The 19,946-nt window shown below is 41.3% G+C and overlaps 1 protein-coding gene across 2 annotated transcripts in view; it reads left to right on the plus strand.

The window, feature by feature from the left end:
• The first annotated feature begins 893 nt into the window (after positions 1–893).
• ABCB1 (ATP binding cassette subfamily B member 1) overlaps positions 894–19,946 on the plus strand; it is a 105,545-nt gene continuing 86,492 nt past the window's right edge. For both annotated transcript variants that reach the window (XR_011144941.1, XM_068972811.1), the window contains exons 1-4: positions 894–1,015; positions 1,595–1,668; positions 6,725–6,785; positions 18,379–18,550. Coding sequence is in view for 1 of the 2 variants with exons in the window: in XM_068972811.1 (XP_068828912.1) it covers positions 1,601–1,668; positions 6,725–6,785; positions 18,379–18,550 (301 nt within the window). In the remaining variant the exon portion in view is untranslated. The remainder of the gene's footprint in view (positions 1,016–1,594; positions 1,669–6,724; positions 6,786–18,378; positions 18,551–19,946) is intronic.

Below are 19,946 nucleotides of genomic sequence, written 5' to 3' on the forward strand. Positions count from 1 at the left end.
TCTTAAAGCAGAAAGTGTTAGACGCTCAGTCATGTGCGACTAGGCAACCCATGGGCTGCCGTCAACCTGGCTCCTCTGTCCATGGAATTCTCTAGGCAAAAATACTGGAGTGGGTTGCCATTCTCTTCTCCAGGGGATCTTCCCCATCCAGGATTCGAACCCCATCTCCTGCATTGCAGGTAGGTTCTTTCCCATCTGAGCCACCGGGAAAGACCAGTTATTTGTATGTCTCTTCAAATAAAGGATAAACATATACACCTTAGAAACTGTCAAACATACTGAAGAAAACACTTGCAGAAAAATTTCACCTGGCCTTTTAAAAAATGCTGGTTGGAAGGGAATTTTATTTTTTCACCATATCTTTAATTTGTTGTTATAAAGACAAAAGTATATGACTTAAAGGAAAAAAAAAAACAAGTAACGATGTGTAATCTAATGAAAAACAAAATATAAGAGAGGGGAAGGAATAACCTACAGAATGGGCAAAGCCGGATATTGTTTTATTAGAATATATTGGATGCGATATCAAAGAAAATTTCCCTTATCTACTCGAGTCACAAGCGAATTCTATACTGACATTTATATCTATCTATATACTCATAATTTCGTGGACTTGTACAGACAAGGGCTCTCTAAACGTAAAAGCCCTCGGTGATTCAGCTGATAAGCGTTCCCCTGCTTGCCCTTTTGCTGAGGGGCAAGAGAAGCGAGGACATTCCTCCCCTAATTCCAACCTGTTTCGTAACTTGGCGCAATCAGGATTCAATAGAACCGGCCGGGAGCTGTCCCGAGCCTGCGGCTGATTGGCCGAGCGCAGAGCACCGGGCGTGGGCTTTGCGCAAGTTCTCCGCTCCCTGCTCCCAGGGCCACGGGAAGTCGGGGCGCGTTCGAGCAGCGGCTCTTCAAGACTGAGGAGCCGAGACCGCTGTTCGCGTCTGCCGCGTCTTTCCGCTGGAGTCTGAATCTCTTCTTCAAAGGTTCACGCCTTAGTGAACATTCCGAGGGAAATCCCGAGGTAGGGCGCGGGAAGCTGCGGACTAGACGGAGAAGGTTGCGGGGAGGATGGGTGGGCTCTCTAATTTCCTGAGTTGGGTCTCCTGGGGCGGAGGGCTTCGGAGGAGAGGGAAGGGGAGATGCCAGTTGGCAAGTCCACGGGGACTAAAAGGGGTGAGACTTATTCTCAGTTGGGGAGCTCTTGAGGCACCCGTCTCTAGTTGGTGTTTTGGGGGTTTTTTTGAGCTAGTTATGCGCCCTGGAGTCTGCTGCCGCGAGCCTGCAGAGCCAGCGCTGTGCGGGCAGCCGGGCTCTGAGCCCGCGGGCAGATGGATGGCGTGGGGAACCGGGAGGGAGAGCTGCGGTGGAGGAGGGCAAAGTCCGGGCCGGGCCGCCGCCCTGCCCGTCGGCTCGCGTGCGGAGGCTGGATGCCTGACGCTGAGGCATGTCCCTGCGGCGACCCTCGCGGCCACGAGCCGCTGAAGCATCAGGGCGAGCGCTCCGCCCTTCTGCCGGCGGAGTAAAGTTGTAGGAAAGTTCAGTTTCACCTTAGCCTTCTGAGGATCTTACGTTTGACTGATTGGCTGTGGTTGCTCCTCAGGTCGCGATGGATGTTGAAGACGGCCGCAATGGAAGAGCAGGGGGGGGAAATTTCTTGAAAAGGGACAAAAAAAGGTAGTTTGTTTCACTTTCATATTTACCGTGGCCTGAGAAACTTGGGAGATTTGTTTCCAGCCTCCAACTCTGAATTAAACGAGCTGATGGTGATGGTGGTGGTGATGGGTTTTTGTATCTTAAACGCGGGCAGTTGCGGAGGTTCGCTTGCTTGAGTTGAGCCCAGAATTTGCACGGTGAGCTGCTTCCTCAGCTTTCTGGTCCCACACAGGCCAAGGTTCATTTCCTTTCCTGTATTTTATAACCTTCTGCTTTATGTGTGATGTTGATCGTCCGCGAGCCTGCTTTGTGGTCCAGTGTGTTCCTTCTGGTAAAACAGTCACATAAACATTGCATGTTAGTGGCACGCAGCAGATGGGACAGAAGGCCCCAACTACTTTTAAGTATTCTTTTTTTCTTTTTAAGGCAATGGGTATCTGACTCTGGTAGAAGTAATTGTGAGACGAGTGTACTACCAAAGAATTATTAGAATGTTGTAAAATTATCCTGACTGTGTATAGAATTGGTTCTGTAATCACATAAGAAAAATAAATTAAGTAAATTTTGATCACAGTGCAATATCTGTACAGGAAATTTTTAATTTCACTCAGCTCTGTTAGTAATAAATGGTAAACTTAGTAAAGTTATTAATATTATTAGAAACCAAGCTTTTCAGTGTAAGAGAAAAGAAATACAAGTGTGGACATTAAGTAGACTTTTTAAAAACAATGTTGAATCTGAATGTTATTTCATGATTTTTTTTAATAGGTCAGTTTCTGTCCATTGAGAGCACACTCAGTGTCAATATTGGTTTCTCATTATGTTTCCTTACAAAAAGGAAATCTGCACCCAACAGAGAAAGGGTTAATCCCAATTGAGGCCAAGCTTGGAGTATCTTGTGGTACCTGAAAAGGAGAGGCGGAGGGCAGTTATCAAAAAGGACACAGGAGCTGGCTTGAAGGGGCTTTCACTGACCCACATCTGGGACAGTTTGAGCATCAACAAGAATAATGACTGTACTTGATTGTGAAATACTGAGTAAACTAATTTTTTAAATAAAATTCTGAGACGGGGAGGAAAACTAAGGTAGAGAGAAGGGGAGAGAGAGAGGGAGAACCTTCTTCACAGAAAAATTTTGAAACCTGCATTGTTGTAATTGGTTCAGGCAAGGGATGTTAATGGATCCTAAACCACTCAGAGAAAGGTTGAATCTACGAATTAGCCACAGTTCTTAATTGGAAAAAGGAAAATGTGATTTTTTTCTGGTGGAAAGATACTGCAGTTAGTCACCTTAACCAGGTGATCATACCTAGCTTGGCTCTTGAAATAGACTTCGTTAGTGACATGACACCACCAGGAAGTATGTTTGCAAAATCATTTAGTGAATCTAACTTATCAAGCTTTCAGACTAATGCTGTCCAATAGAAATATAATGTGAACCACATTTGTAATTATTAATTTTCTAATAGCAACCTTTAAAAAGTAAAAAGAAACAGGTGAAATTAATGTTGGAAATACGTTTTAAGGATCCAAGTATATTAAACCTATTATTTCTACATGTAATGAGGATTATTAATGAGGTAGTTTGCATTCTCTTTTACAATGTATCCTCAAATCTGTATTTCATACTTACTGCACACTTTGGACAAAGATTGAAACAGACATATCCAAGATGTGGGACATTCTATAAGACAACTGCTTTTGTTTCTATAAAAAGTCAATATTTCCAGTGTTCTTGCCTGGAGAATCCCAGGGATGGGGGAGCCTGGTGGGCTGCCGTCTATGGGGTTGCACAGAGTCGGACACGACTGAAGTGACTTAGCAGCAGTAGCAGGTTGGGAGAAGAATTTCTAGATTTAAAAGAGACTAAAGAGACTAATGGGGAAGGAAATGGTAGCCTGCCCACTCCAGTATTCTTGCTTAGGAAATCCCTTGGACAGAGGAGCCTGGCGGGCTACGGTCCATGGGGCGGAAAAAGAGTCAGACACGGCTTAGTGACTAAACAACAACAAAGAAGCAAAACCACCACGTATAATACATGAGCCTTAATTACATCAGAGTTCTAAAAAGGAAAAACCTATAGAAACCATTCTTGGAAATTTTAAATGTGGGTTGATATCAAAATTTCTGTTATTTTTATTGTATGTGATAATGGTAGGAAAACATGTGAAGTGCCATGATCTTTGCAGCTTATTTTCAAATAGTTTGGCGATTAACAGTTACAAACTTCTTTATGCATTAAAGAAAATAAGGTCAAAATGTTCACAGTTGTTGAATCTAGGTGAGTTTTTAATGGGTAGTCATTATTAATATTCTTTTTGTTTGAAGGTTTTCATAATAAATTTTCATAAAATAGATTATATAGAGTGGAAGGTAGATACATCCCTTTTTGTTTTTAAGTTTTTAAACTTGGTACGTTAAACAAATACGTATTTTTTGATGCAAACACTTAGGGACATTGAAATAAGAAGTATTAAGGCTCTGTGGAAGGAAAAATTATTTGATAGATTGGTGGTTTCCAGAGGTGGAGGAAAGGGGGACCGGTGAAGGGGGTCAAAAGGTCCAAAGTGCCAGTTACAGAATAAGTCATGGAGGTATAATGTACAGCAGTGTGACTCCAGTTAATAACACTGTATTGCATATTTGAAAGTTGCTAAGAGTAAATATTGAAAGTTCTCATCACAAGGAAGAAAATTCTGTGATTTTGTATGATGACAGATGTTAACTAGACTCGTGGTGATGATTTCCCAATATATACAAATATCAAATCATTCTCTTATACACCTGAAACTAATACAGTGTATGTCAGTTATACCTCAGTTTTAAAAAATTTATTTTCAACTGAAGGACAATTGCTTTACGGTATTGTGTTGGTTTCTGCCAAACATAAACATGAATCACCCATAGGTATACATATGTCCCCTCCCTCTCGACCCTTTTTGAAAAAGGTATTCAATAAATATTTGTGGGACATTTACTTATTTATTTTTCTGTAAGAGCCCATATTTTGAAAACAATATTTCTTTTGAACTTGCATATACTGTCATTTTATTGTTGATTGCTGTCATGGTCTACAAACGTTTTTTTCAAACTAGAATTTTTTTTTTTTTTAGTTAAGTAACATTAAACTGTGCTCACCATTATTGATGTGAATCTGTTTTTTATAAAGCTATGTATTTTTCCAGTTTTATTGAGTTATAATTGACCTACAATACCTTGTAAGTTTAAAGTGTATAGCATAATGGTTTGAATTACAAATATTGTGATGAGAACTTTTAGGATACACCCTCTTAACAGCTGATTCATCTGTATCATATAGCAGTGTTAACTGTAGGCATCTTGTGGCACATTGCGTCTCTAGCACTCTTATCTTATAACTGAAAGTTTGTACCTTTGGAGCAGCTTTCTCTCATCCTGTCTTCCCCCTCTAGAAATCACAAATCTTTTCTTTTTCTATGAGTTTGTTTTTTAAACTGTATATTCTAATTCAGAGTCATAAAGAAGCATGTGACTTGCTGATAATGTGAATAGGTATAATGCTTGGGTAATAGTACCCTTTGGCGTATTTGTGAAGATTCTTTATTAAAATGTGATTTTATAAGCAACTTCCTATTTGTCAGCACTGTGTTGGAGCAAATGGGAATAAATGAATCTTCTAAGAGGGGTGACAGTCAGTGTTCCCGGCAGGGAGCATCTCAGAAGTCTGACACTGCACCAGATAGCCTGGTGTCTGGGAGTTAGACTTCTCCGTGGAAAGCTTGGCTTCGTTCTAACTGTGTGACCTTGGACAAGTGAGTTAACTCTTCTCACCTGCAGTTCTCTTGTCTATAAAGGAAGGATAAAAATGTGCCTGCCTCACAGAGATTAAGATGAAATGAGGTCTTGTATGGAACGTGTTTACTTAGCCAGTGTCTGGAACATTATAAATTCTTCAGAGTAGCCGCAGTTTTGGAGAATGAAAAAATAAATAAAAAGCTTAGAGCTAAAACTCAATTCTGTATGGCTATTTTTCTCCTCTCATCCTGATTCCAGGGGTACTGAAACCGTGCCTTTACTGGGAATAGGGTGGAACCGAATCTGAAGAGCTATGTTTGTATATTTTGTGTGTTTCTCAGCAGTGGAACGTCGCTCCAAAGCCAAATATGGAGTAGACTCTGGATTTTTTTTCTTTAGAAGTTTCTTCAACTCTTTGACCTTGCTTAGCATAAAGAACAAAGACACAGATGAATTTACTTTTTGAACTTGAAAAGCTGTGTAAAAAGAATGTACTTCTTCCCTGAGATAGTCTTTCTTTTTAGAAATAGGAAAATACAGATGCGGAGGTTGCTCTCATATGCTGGATGGCAGTTAGAGTAGATCATTAGTTAGAGAGTTTTGAATCTGTGCTCGAAATAATTGACCTTTCTCTGCCTGAGGACAGCTTTTTTTTTTTTTTTTTTCAGTTTACAAACCATCCTTTTTGATGGTGCTTTTTCTAGGTTGTGTGTATTGCCACCATGGCCCATTTAGGGCTCCAGACATCTTTTCAGAATTAGATTTGCTCATGGAGAGTGATTGAATTATGTTTGTTTCTTAGGATAATTTCTGCCCTGCATGTTTGCCACTACTCTCTCTGAAGTAAAGGAATAATATCTAGGTAGATGAAGGATAATATCTAGGTAGATAGAAGGATAGACTATCTGTTGCTAAAATCACTGAGATGATAATTAAAGGGATTAACTCTGGGGAGCATGAGTGAGTTCTAAGTAGAAGAAAGACAGGAAGCTCTCTTTTTTTAGTGTTTTTCTAATTCCAAATTTCTGTGTCTCTATGTATTCATCATAGAAAATTAGGAAATACCAAAGGCACAAGGAAGAAAATAATTTGAAATCTCAACACCCAGTGATAGCCCCGTGTATAGATTTCTAGGTATATGTAAACATACTTAAACTTTATAAATGGGATCATATTATAACCTGTTTTTTTTAATGACACTGTAGACATGTTTCTTTGTTCTGGTTGTTGCTAAATATAAGCTCTACGTTGATTGGATATAGATTTACATAGTTTTTAAAGTTTTATGTAATTCTGTTGCTAGGTTTTTCAGTAAAAAAGATGAGAAGAAAGAAAAGAAACCAACTGTCAGTACTTTTACAATGGTGAGTTTGAATGTGTTCACTATTCTATATATACACACACACACAACTGATTCACTTTGCACAGCAGAAACCAACACAAGCTTGTAAACCAATCTCACTCCAATGAAAACAAAGCAATACAAAAGAAAAAGTGCTGTGCCTTCTCTTGATCTAAAAAAGAGGTTTCATCTGGTATAATATTTTCTTGGGGAGTATGTAAATGAAGAGGTAAAATGAACTCACTTAATTCAGCTTGTTTTCAGGGAATGATGAGCATTGTACACAGACTTGCTGTGTGCAGAGAGCCTCCAGAGTCCCCTGTCCTGGCCTGGGTTTCAGTATTCTCCTAACCAGTTATGTCACCAGTGATATGTCAACTACACAAGCACTTCTCCCATTGGTGGTCTCAGTCCTAGACAGAGGAAACCAGCCTTATGGAGTGTGGTTCAAACAAAACCTGGGGTACCCTGTTGCCAAGGGCTCTAATCCTGGCAGGTTTGAGGTCAAAGTCCCAGGCACTCATAGTAGAAGTTAGCAATGGGTTGTTAATTACTGTGGCTTAGTACCTGTTACTGTGCTTCGGTGCTGAATAACTGAAAATCTGGAATTTGAAAACCTTAATATACTTCTTTGTCTTATTTTCTGATTTCCTGGTGGCCACTTAGATTTTCTTTAATCAGATTTGGAATAAGACAGGCTGGTTGAAGAGCCCTCTTTACCTGTATCCGTTTTTTTTTTTTTTTTCCAGAGAATGCAGATTTAGGGGAACTGTGCAGTTAGAACCTGGAAGGCTTACTGAACCAATTAAGTCTTGTAGTACACACTTTGTAATTCAGACATAACGCACCACACACTTGTAAAATTTGTGTATGTGTGTGTGGCAGGCTATCTTATAAAATGAATATTTGTAAAATTGAATATTAAGTATGGTTACAAGCATAAAAAAGAGCTGCCTTTTAGACTCCAGTGATCTTATATGAACATCATCTTGCACTTCAGTTGCTCTTGATAAAATTCCATCTTTGAGTCTGTCTTTACTCTCTTTGGAGCTTTGGGGAAAGGAGACTGTTTACTCGGGTTATTCTCAGAAAAAACCAAGTGACAGTTTTTGTTTTACATTTCATTTTATATTCTTATATTAAAAGAAGCTTTGCTGTTAAAATAGGGTTTATTCCCAAGATTTAATTTCCAGTTCTGTCATTTTGAGACTAGAATATTTCTGTCTTTTTGTAATTTCATTTTTTATAAGTTAAATTTAAAAAATTAGTATTGTGTTTTAGAAAATTTATCAGACCTAATATATAGAGGTAAGACTATTAAACCAGTTCAGGCCACCAAAGAATAAAAATCTGGAGTTTTAAGGACAGGTGATAATTACAACACAAATATAGCTTTTAATGCCATGGGTCGCAATAAATACTTTCTATGTGAATGCATTAATCTTTACAACTCCCTTGGAGATAGATACTGTAATTGTTTTAATTTTGTAGATGAAGAAAGGGAGGTGAGACTTAATAACTTGCCCAGTAATACTCATCAGGGCCATGGTTCAGACCTGAGAAAGTCACACTAAAACATAGTGCTCAGGTTGGCATAGGAAGGAAGGAATATATTCTTGGCTTTTTGATGGAAAGCTATACTGAATGTTTATGTGGCTTTTCCTCATGCCTTTCTCTTAAAGGAGTTGACACAGAAAACTGAACTTGTGTATAAAATCTATATAGACAGAGACATATTCAGAATGTTTGACAGTAAAATGCTGATGCTGTTAGTGAGAGAGTCAATTCCTAGGCAGGTTGATGAGAAATCCGGGGGTCCCCAAGGAGAGAGGGGTCTGGAATTCTCAAGGAGGAGGAAAGGACAAACTTTTTTTTGTCTACATTCCTTGGTCTTAGTCAGTTATAAAACTCAGTTTAAACTCTCTACTAGGGATTATACAACTACAAAGTATCCTGCTTGAGGACAGTTTCTCCTTCCTGAAAACCTTCTGGCTAATCCTGTTATCTTAAAATGTGAATTATGAGAGTGGGTCTAGTAAGAATCTTTACAACCTCCAGACGTTCTTTTGATTCATTGTAATAACTAATTAAAAGGTATATAACTCCACTGCTAACACTAGTGATGGGGCACTTTCCATCCCCCTTCTGATGTCTATGTCAGAAGCTTTCTCTGTCCCTTTTGTACTTTAATAAAACTCTATTACACAAAAGCTCTGAGTGATCAAGCCTCATCTCTGGCCCCGAATTGAATTCTTCTCCTCTGGAGACCGAGAATCCCTGTGTCTTTCATGGCTCAGCAACAACCTTTCATTAGCATTGCTGATTAATAAAAATTTCCAGCTAAGATAAAAACTCATGTGTGTTGGGAGTTTCCAAGAACCCCAGGTTTGATGATTCACTTGGGGGACTCACAGGACTCAGCTTATTGCCATACTCATGGCTAAGATTTATTACAGCAAGAGGACAGAAAGCAAAATCAGCAGTGGGCAAAGGAAGGGAAAGGTCCAAGAGAAGCGCCAAGTGTCCTGTCTAGTGGAGTCAACTTGATTCCTCCAGCAATGAGTTGTGCCGACTCAGTGTGTGAAATGCTGTCGGGGAAGCTCAGTAGAGACTCAGTGCCCGAAGGTTTCTGATTGGGAGCTGATGATGTAGGCACAGCGTGTACCAAAATTCCAGACTCACAGAAGGAAGGCAGACCCTCAGCATAAAGCACGTTGTTTGTACAAGTCGTTCAGCCACTTCTATCAGTTAGGGTGATGGTTACTCTTCCCAAAATCCAAATTCTAGATGCCAGCCAAGGGCTAGCCTTGACTGCAGGCTCAGGCTTGCAGTGTTAACTGTTTTCTGTACACCAGGCCTGTTCACTTTTTTCTAGTAGAAGACTTTTTTTTTAGCAGTCTTGAGAAAATGATGATAAAGAGGTAAGGAATAGATTCAGATTTTTCTACTGGCCTTTATTTTCTCTCAGGCTTTGTTGCAACATTTTGTTGTTGTTTAGTCACTCAGCCATGCCCGACTCTTTTGCAGCCCCGTAAACTATAGCCCACCACGTTCCTCCGTCCATGGGATTCTCCAGGCGAGAATAGTGGAGTGGGTTGCCTTGCTTACACTAGAGCCAGAGCCTTTAACAGCTTTAATCATTTATGATGTATGTGATTGGTTAAATTTTTATTTGCTTGGAATTGACAGGTTCTTTGGTGCAGTTACCTTGTGGCCACCTGGTCCTTCCTCATTGGAGACTTTACCATCTGGCTCAGTGTCTCCCTCTCCGCCCCTGGTGCTCCTACTATCTTGGGTGACTTCTATGGTGTTATAAAGATAACCACTCTTTCCCTCCCCTTTATTCCAGCCACCCATGCACACACTTAGATCCTAGGTTTGTTATTTGAAACTGTTCTACATCTAAAGTGCCATTATGAAGCAGTTAGATAGAACTAGCCAGCTACTCCTGTGTCTTCAATCTGCTCACTGTTTCCCTTGGATCCTGAGTCCCCTGACCTGTCAATTTCCCAGCAGCCCCTTCTTGTTTCCCTTCTCTTATCACCTTAGAGCAATGATCATCACTTTGGTTATGCTCCTGCCTGAGCTGCAGACTTCCTTTCACCTGTCACTTGTCAAGCTCAGCCCAGGCAGATCGACCATCTGCTTTCTTGGTGCCTGAACCCCTACATCTGATGGATGCTGGAGAAAAACCTCATGGAAGCATGTATCCCACACAGAAATTTTACTCTTCCTCTTCTCACTGAGTATGTTAAGCCCTTTATGAATTTCCCACTTCTCCCCACAAGCCCCAGCTCTTTGTGGATGACTTCTTTTTTTTTTTTCAATTTCACAAACCAAATGGAAGCCCCCTGACAGAAGTTCCTCAGCTCTTCTCTCAGTCTACAAACACCGCGGTACCCAGGTCAGTTGCTTCCTCCTCCCTCCTGTTCTAGCAGAGGAAGCATCTGGTTCTTTAATCGCCCTCTTGTGCACTGTGCTTTGGCTCCTGTGTCCTCTGCTTTCTCAAGGACCTCACATTATTGTGATTGTCCTTTCTCTTCTCTATCCTCCATCTCTCCCTCTCAACTGGGTCTTTCTGATTGGTATTTACATGTCACCTATCTTTAATTTCACTAATGCCCTCCATTTCACTAAGCCTCCTCTAGCTTGCTTCACAAATAGGAGGTGACTTTGCTTTCTGTCTGCTTCATCTTCAAATCACTTCTTACATTCTAATTTGGCTCTGTCTCCACCACTCAGCGAATTCAGTGGACAGTCTGCTGACTTTTATGTAGCACTTGACACTGTTTACCATATTCATTCCTCCTGTTTGCTTCTGCGATGCCAGAGTCTGCTCATTTTCCTCCCAGTTCTTTGGTTCTTTTCTTGTGTCACCTTTGCCTGTGAACTTAGAGCTCCTCCACCCCCAATCCTTGGAGTCAGTGGTATTGTTGGCCTTTCTCTAGTTGCACATGGCCATTTCTGAATCATTTTCATGCAGAACTCCTTCCATATTTGTTTCATTCTGCACAGTTATAATACCTTCTATCCATTGGCAGCGATATACCTTCTACTGATTTCTAGTCGCTTCTGCTTCTCCATTGAGAACCTTGGCATTTGATTGCTTCTCCTTTGTTCACCTGTGCTCTCTGCATTCTTTTATTTTGGTCACCTTATTAAAGTCTCCTAGGTACCACATTCTTTGACCTCTCCAGTTCCAACAGCCTTCATCCCTACCTTCCTTTAGTAAATTACACTATGAACAAAGACCTTTGGTTTATCATCTGGGTGGACGCCCATCTGTGCTGCCCTAAACTCAGATAAACTTCCCCCTGCTCCCCCCAACTACTTCTGATCCTTTTTGCTTAGCCATTCTTCCTCAGTATCCTTTTTTTTTTTTTTTTTTTTGAGTATTTATTTTCTATTGCTGCTGGAACAAAGTACCGCTAGCTTAGTGGCTTAAAACAACACAAATGTATTATTGTATAGTTCTGGGGCTCAAAGTCTCACTGGGCTAAAGTCAAGGCGCCATCAGGGCTGGATTCTCCTTGTGGCTACAAGAGGGAATGTTTCCCTCCTTTTTCAGCTTCTACAGGCTTCCTGCCTTCTTGGACTCCTGGCCCCTTCCTTACTTCACTCATCATTTCCCCTACTGCTGACTCTGATCCCCGTGGCTTCCTCTTATAAGGATCCTTATGATGACATTGAGCCCACTTGGATAATCCAGGATAATTTCCCCATCTCAGTATCCTTAATGTCTCCAAAGTCCTTTTTATCATGTAAGGAAGCATATTCACAGGTTCCTGCGATTAGGATGTGGTCAAGCTCGGGAGGTGGGGCATTGTTCTGCCTCCCACTCCTGCTCTGGACTTGGTTCCGTCAACCACTCTCTACCTCCTAGCCCCCCTGCTCCACGTTAGCTCCTCTACAAATTATCCTACCCATGGAAGTCACATCAAGTCACCTCAGTTCTTACCTGTAAAACCCTTTATTTTACCCTCAGATGGGAGGTTTAGCATAAAAACAAACTCCCTCCTCTGGCCATCAAAGGCCATTTATAGCCTGACCTCCATCTCGTCTCTAATTTCACGCTAGACAGGGCTCCTTCACCTTCTTCTGGCCACAGTGGTCATCGTGTCTAGTCCCTGAAACACACAGGACTTGTAGTCACCCCGGGATCTTTGTGTGTGTTCTTTCTGCCTGGGATCCTCTGTTCCCAGATTGTCACGTGACTTTTTCCTTCCTATGACTGCTGACTCAGCTCAGATGTTGCCTTTTCATAGTGACTTTCCCTGCCCCACCAGTCTGAGCCAGCTACCTGTCACCATGACACCTGACTCCGTGTGATATTTCTCCTGAATGATTAACCACTGTCTGGTTTCCTGTTTATGTTTGTCTTCTCCCTGAATCTAAGCTCCATGAGGGCAGAGCGATTTGGTGTGCTTTCTTCATTGCTGTGCTCCAGGATCCTAGAACAGTGCCTGGAACTTTAATAGGGACTTGCGTACTGAATGAATGTTGAATATTGTGAATGATTGTTAAATATGTCTATTTTCTCTTTATTTGCATATTAGTAAAATACAAGCTTTATGAGGAGTGATAGTTTCTCTTAGTTGCTGTAGCTAGTGCCTAGAACCATGCTTGATCCTTGAGTTCAGTTCAGCCACTTAGTTGTGTCCGACTCTTTGCGACTGCATGAATCACAGCACGGCAGGCCTCCCTGTCCATCATCAACTCCTAGAGTTCACTCAGACTCATGCCCATTGAGTCGGTGATGGCCATCCAGCCATCTCATCCTCTGTTGTCCCCTTCTCCTCCTGCCCCCAATCCCTCCCAGCATCAAAGTCTTTTCCAGTGAGTCAGCTCTTCGCATGAGGTGGCCAAAGTACTGGAGTTTCAGCTTTATCATCAGTCCTTCCAAAGAACACCTAGGACTGATTTTCTTTAGGATTGACTGATTGGATCTCCTTGCAGTCCAAGGGACTCTCAAGAGTCTTCTCCAACACCACAGTTCAAAAGCATCAATTCTTCGGTGCTTAGCTTTCTTCACAGTCTGACTCTCACATCCATACATGACCACTGGAAAAACCATAGCCTTGATTAGATGGACCTTTGTTGGCAAAGTAATGTCTCTGCTTTTGAATATGCTATCTAGGTTGGTCATAACTTTTCTTCCAAGGAGTAAGCGTCTTTGAATTTCATGGCTGGAGTCACCATCTGCAGTGATTTTGGAGCCCAAAAAAATAAAGTCTGACATTGTATTCACTGTTTCCCTATCTATTTGCCATGAAGTGATGGGACCAGATGCCATGATCTTCATTTTCTGAATGTTGAGCTTTAAGCCAACTTTTTCACTCTCCTCTTTGACTTTCATCAAGAGGCTTTTGAGTTCCTCTTCACTTTCTGCCATAAGGGTGGTGTCATCTGCATATCAGCTTGTACTTCTTCCAGCCTAGCGTTTCTCATGATGGACTCTGCATGTAAGTTAAATAAGTAGGGTGACAATATACAGCCTTGATGTACTCCTTGCTGCTGCTGCTAAGTTGCTTCAGTCATGTCTGACTCTGTACGACCCCATAGATGGCAGCCCACCAGGCTCCCCCGTCCCTGGGATTCTCCAGGCAAGAACACTGGAGTGGGGTTCCATTGCCTTCTCCGGATGTACTGCTTACTAGGTGCTTAATAAATATTTTTCGAATGTTGAATGAATGCTTGCATGAATGAATGAAGTCATTGACTTTGGCCTCCAGCCAGGTACCATGATAAGATCATGTTCACCATCATCTTGTCTGCTGGATAGTACCTAAGCCTCTCCCCTGCCAGCACCTTCTACTTCTTTGCCCTGGGAAGTCCACCCCTTGACTTTCAGTCCTGATCACCCTGTTCCCTGTGTGATTCTGGTTCATCCCCTCTATCTTCCTTGTGAGTATCTGACCAAACAGTTTTCATTTCTTGTATTTAAAGGGCTCTAATTGTGAATAAACTTCTCTCTTACATTTCCCTGGAGAAGGAAATGGCATTTCCTACTCCAGTGTTCTTGCCTGGAGAATCCCATGGACTGGAGGAGCCTGGTAGGCTACAGTCCATGGGGTTGCAAAGAGTCAGACATGACTGAGCGACTTCACTTTCACTTTCTTACATTTCTCCCTATGTATACTTTTTTTTTGTCTACTTGATCCCTTACTGTAAGCTCCTGAAGAATCTTATTTTATATTTCTAAAACCGATGACAGTACCTGCTTCTATTGTATATTAATATTATATGCCTAATAAATGTTTCTATTATGAAGTACTGGTTTTAGTCCCATAACAGCTTTGTGAAACTTTCTGTATATGAGTATTTTCCTCATTTTATAAACATAGAAACTGAAGGTGAAGGTTATTAAGAGATTTTTTTCCCTCCAAAGTCTTCTTTTGAGTAAATGACAGAGGTGGGAGGTTGCCCTGAGGCTTTTGTCCTATTCAGCAATGTTACTACTGCCCTCAAATTGAAAGGTTGTTGTTGAGCCATGAAAGATGCTGGAATTCTTGGCCTCTGGAGGAGAGAAATTCAATCTGGGGCCAGTGACAAGGTTTAATCACTCAGAGCTTTTGTGTAATAAAGTTTTATTAAGGAATAAATGAGATAGAAAGCTTCTGACATAGGCATCAGAAGAGGGCAGAAAGAGTGCCCCCCTGCTAGTCTTTAGCCAGATGTTATATTGCTACTAGCAGTCTGCTAATTAGAGAAAGGAAATGTCTCAGAACTCAGAGACTGGTACCAGGCCCCTCACCTACAACATGCATTTTGAAATAACACTGGCACAAGGTGAGTTGTCCTGGGACATAAAATGATTGACATAAATCTTGAAGAAAGGCAGGTTTCCAAGCAAATACAGTCTCATTAACACAGCATAAGAGAACATTTGCATGAGTTTGTCAAGTCCTTCTGAGTCTTAGGCAGAACAGACTGGAAGACAGAGTCTAGGGTAAAAGCATAGTCCATTAACATAGCTTAAGACAAACATTTCCCTAAGAAAAACGCATTGGTTCTCTCAAGGTTTGAGAAAAGTTAAGCTCAGATGGAACCAGGTGTCCTCATGGCAACACAGAATTTTAAGAGAAGCCTCTTTTTAAATTTGTATAGAGAAGGGGAAAAAATCTAACACTTGTTTCCTCAAATCTTTGTATATTAATTATCTTTTCTTCCTCTATTGAGGAATTCAATACTTTTCCACTTTATAGCTTTTAATAGAAGGTAAATCCGCCTGCCAGTGCAGGAGATGCGGGTTCGACCCCTAGGTCAGGAAGATCCTCCTGAATGGGAGAAGTATTAATTGCTTCCCAAGTGGGCCTGTCACAGCCCCAAGCCCACGCCCCTTACTGTGTCCTCTTCTCATCAGGTTTGCATCTCAGGAGCTCACTCTTTTTTTCTTGTGGTTTGCCTGCAATTAAACAGTTTATGCAGATCTGCTCTGGTCTTTGGGAAGCATGTATCTAACTCATTGCTTTCCCTTTCCTTCTCACTATGGAGGGCTAATTGGTTTCCCAGGTGGTTCAGTGGTAAAGGATCCGCCTGCTGATGCAGGAGATGCAAATTCAATTCCTCTGTTGGGAAGATCCCCTGTAGGAGGAAATGGCCACCCACTCCAGTATTCCTGCTTGAAGAATTCCATGGACAGAAGAGCCTGGTGGTCTCTAGTTCATGGGGTCGCAAAGACTCAAACATGACTGAGAATGCACACAGGCATGGAGGCCTAATTACATTAATACCACTTAACATTTATGCTAGTGCTGTTAGGCAGCAGATATTTGACCCAAGCCACTTTCTGAAAGCAACAAAACATGTTTCCTCAATGGTGTCCTCAGAAGGAACTTTGGCAATCATGGTGTTTTAACCAAGAAAAATCTTGAGCTGAAAAGTGGCTTCCACTCTTGGGAATCAGAGTCACAAATACTATATTTGTTACACTGAGCTGTTATTAGTTCAGTTGCTCAGTAGTGTCCAACTCTTTGCAACCCCATGAATCGCAGCACACCAGGCCTCCCTGTCCATCACCAACTTCCGGAGTTCACTCAAACTCACGTCCATCGAGTCTGTGATGCCGTCCAGCCATCTCATCCTCTGTCGTCCCCTTCTCCTCCTGCCTCCAGTCCCTCCCAGCATCAGAGTCTTTTCCAGTGAGTCAACTCTTTGCATGAGGTGGCCATGCGAGTTTCAGCTTTAGCATCAGTCTTTCCAAAGAACACCTAGGACTGATTTTCTTTAGGATTGACTGGTTGGATCTCCTTGCAGTCCAAGGGACTCTCAAGAGTCTCCTCCAGCACCACAGTTCAAAAGCATCAATTCTTTGGTGCTCAGCTTTCTTCACAGTCCAATTCTTACATCCATACATGACTACTGGAAAAACCATAGCCTTGACTAGACAGACGGACCTTTGTTGGCAAAGTAATGTCTCTGCTTTTGAAAATGCTATCTAAGTTGGTCATAAGTTTCCTTCCAAGGAGTAAGCATCTTTTAATTTCATGGCTGCAGTCACCATCTGCAGTGATTTTGGAGCCCCCAAAAAATAGAGTCTGACACTGTTTCCACTGTTTCCCTATCTATTTGCCATGAAGTGATGGGACCAGATGCCATGATCTTCGTTTTCTGAATGTTGAGCTTTAAGCCAACTTTTTCACTCTCCTCTTTGATTTTCATCAAGAGGCTTTTGAGTTCCTCTTCACTTTCTGCCATAAGGGTGGTGTCATCTGCATATCTGAGGTTATTGATATTTCTCCCAGCAATCTTGATTCCACCTTGTGCTTCTTCCAGCCCAGCGTTTCTCATGGTGTACTCTGCATAAAAGTTAAATAAGCAGGGTGACAATATACAGCCTTGACGTACTCCTTTTCCTATTTGGAACCAGTCTATTGTTCCATGCCCAGTTCTAACTGTTGCATCCTGGCCTGCATACAGATTTCTCAAGAGGCAGGTCAGCTGGTCTGGTATTGCCATCTCTTTCAGAATTTTCCACAGTTTATTGTGATCCACACAGTCAAAGGCTTTGGCATAGTCAATAAAGCAGAAATAGATGTTTTTTTCTGGAACTCTCTTGCTTTTTTGATGATCCAGCAGATGTTGGCAATTTGATTTCTGGTTCCTCTGCCTTTTCTAAAACCAGCTTGAACATCTGTTATAGATCTCTGTAATGTTCCAGACTGTCCAGTGCATCTCATGAAGCCCTTGTATGTAAGAGAAGAAGGAAGATGAAATCAGGAGCGTTCAGGGTGGTATGGCTGTACATTGGTACCGCCATGGAAAACCGTATAGAGGTCCCTCAAAAAAATAAAAATAGAACCACACTTCTGCTCTTGGGTGTAGATCCAAAGGAAGTGAAACATTAATTTAAAATGCTCTCTGCACCCCAGAGTTCTTAATAACATTTTTTACAATTGCCAAGATGTGGAAGTAACTTAATGGTCCATTAACAGATGGGTGAAAAAGATGTGGTATACGCACACACACATATAATGGAATACTATTCAGCCATAGAAAGAATGAAGTTATGCCTTTTGCAACAACATGAGTGGACCCAGAGTGTATTATGCTTAGTGAAATAGGGAAAGACCAACACTGTATGTTATCATATGTGTAATCTTAAATGAATATAACAAAAAAGAAACAGATTCACAGATACAGAGATCAAGAGTATTATCTGTGGGGAAAGGGAAGATAGGAGGGGCAAGATAGCGGTAGGGATTAAGAGGTATGAAATCTCAATAAGCTACAAGGATATATTTACTGTATAAAATAAGCTACAAGGATATAGTGTACAGCATAAGGAATATAACCATTATTTTAGAGTATAATCCATTAAATTATTGAGTAACTGTTGTACACCTGAAGCTAATATATTTGTAAGTCAACTATAGTTTAATTTTTTATAAAGTGAATAGATTAAGTCCAATATAAAGAGGAAGGTCAAAACTCAAAAAAAAAAAAAAAGAAGAAGATGCAGCAAATGCCTGCTTCTCTTAGGTTATTAGGCCAAGGTGGTTGCGATAGTAGTCTACAGCTAACTATTTAGATTTTGGATACATTTGGAAAGTAGAATTAACCTTCCATGACATCGTGCTGACTGTTCCTATTGTCTGTATTTTCTCCTTTTTTAGTTCCGCTATTCAAATTGGCTCGATAGGTTGTGTATGGTGCTGGGGACTTTGGCTGCCATCATCCACGGAGCTGGACTCCCCCTCATGATGCTAGTGTTTGGAGACATGACGGATAGCTTTGCAGGTGCTGGAAATCCTGGAAACATAACTCTTCCAAACATAACTAATGCAAGTAAGTGTTGTTTGTGGTATTGATTTTTTTGACAGCTTGATGAAAAATCATTGACTCACAGTGAAGTTTGTGAAGTCCTCACTAAGTATGCATGAGTGTGTTTAGTGCTGTGGGAGATGGAGGGGTCTGGCTATAGCTCATATCTGTAATGAATTTGAGAAGATGATATTCACAATCATTAGAACATACAGTGAAAGTGCTGGTAGAGAGAGATAGGAAAACAGAGAGTTCTATGAAGTCAGAAATATCCCAGGCAGTTTCAGGAAAAGGTATTGAACCTAATCTGGTATTTGAATATTAAGTAGGAATCAGTTATGCAGTTCCCTGACATATTGATTATGGGTATAAGAGACAGGAATCCAAGATGATTCTAAAGTTTTTAGTCTGAGAAACAGCATAAGCTGGATGCAGTTACTATCAACTGAGATGAGGAAGATAGAGGGAGATCAGTTTTGGCAGTAGATACCAGAAATTTAATTTTGGGCATCGTCACAGGTTGGGCTTTTTGGAAACATGGAAATGGAGAAATGGGGGCAAGAGAAGCTGTGTGGGAGAACAACAGCTTGTTTGTATGCTGATAGAAATTATCCGAGATAGAAGAGAAAGTGATGCTTTGGGAGAGACAGAGAGATTCGTTTGAGTGCTGTCCTTGAGAAAGGAAGGAAACTTAAGCTTCAGAGGAAATACTTGCTTGAAGTACAGGCATGAATAATTCACCAACAATAATGGGTGAGAAGACAGAGTATTTGAGTGTCAGTGCCCAAAGGTTGGTATACTTGGACATGAGGATTTGTAGAACTTGTCTAGTCAGTCAAATAGGAAGTAAGACATTCGGCTGATCAAGAAAGGAAACCTAAACTAAGTTCTGGGAATTCCCTGGCCATGTAGTGGTTAGGACTCCACACTCTGCTGAGGGCCCAGATTTAATCCTTGGTCAGGGAACTAAAATCTCCTAAACTGCGTGGCATGGCCAAAACAAGCTAAAACAAGTTTCTTAGCAGAGTGAGAAAGTGAGTAGACTAGGGTGTCACACACTTTCACGTCCTTGAACTTGATTGAGGAGAAACTGGCTCCTAACTGTGAGCTCCCAAGTCACCTCCAGTCAAGTGTACATTGATTTCGACTAAACCACACAAAGACTTACAGCCTGGTGTGCACTCAAGTCATGGAAACCTTGAAGAGGCCTGTTTGTACACTCCAGGATTTAGTGACATAGATTTTGCAGGACCTTTAAGTCTCTGATGATTGCTATGCATCCCTTCCCCCAGAAATATGCACGTAGATATGCATTTGATTTGAGGGTCTTTATGGATCCTCTGATACCTGTCTGTGGATCCTAGGAACTTTGTGTGTGTGTGTGATCCTGAAGAGCACATTCTTTACCCTGCGGCAGGAC

The sequence above is a fragment of the Capricornis sumatraensis genome, chromosome 5 (genome assembly GCF_032405125.1).
Source record: "Capricornis sumatraensis isolate serow.1 chromosome 5, serow.2, whole genome shotgun sequence".
NCBI lineage: Eukaryota > Metazoa > Chordata > Mammalia > Artiodactyla > Bovidae > Capricornis > Capricornis sumatraensis.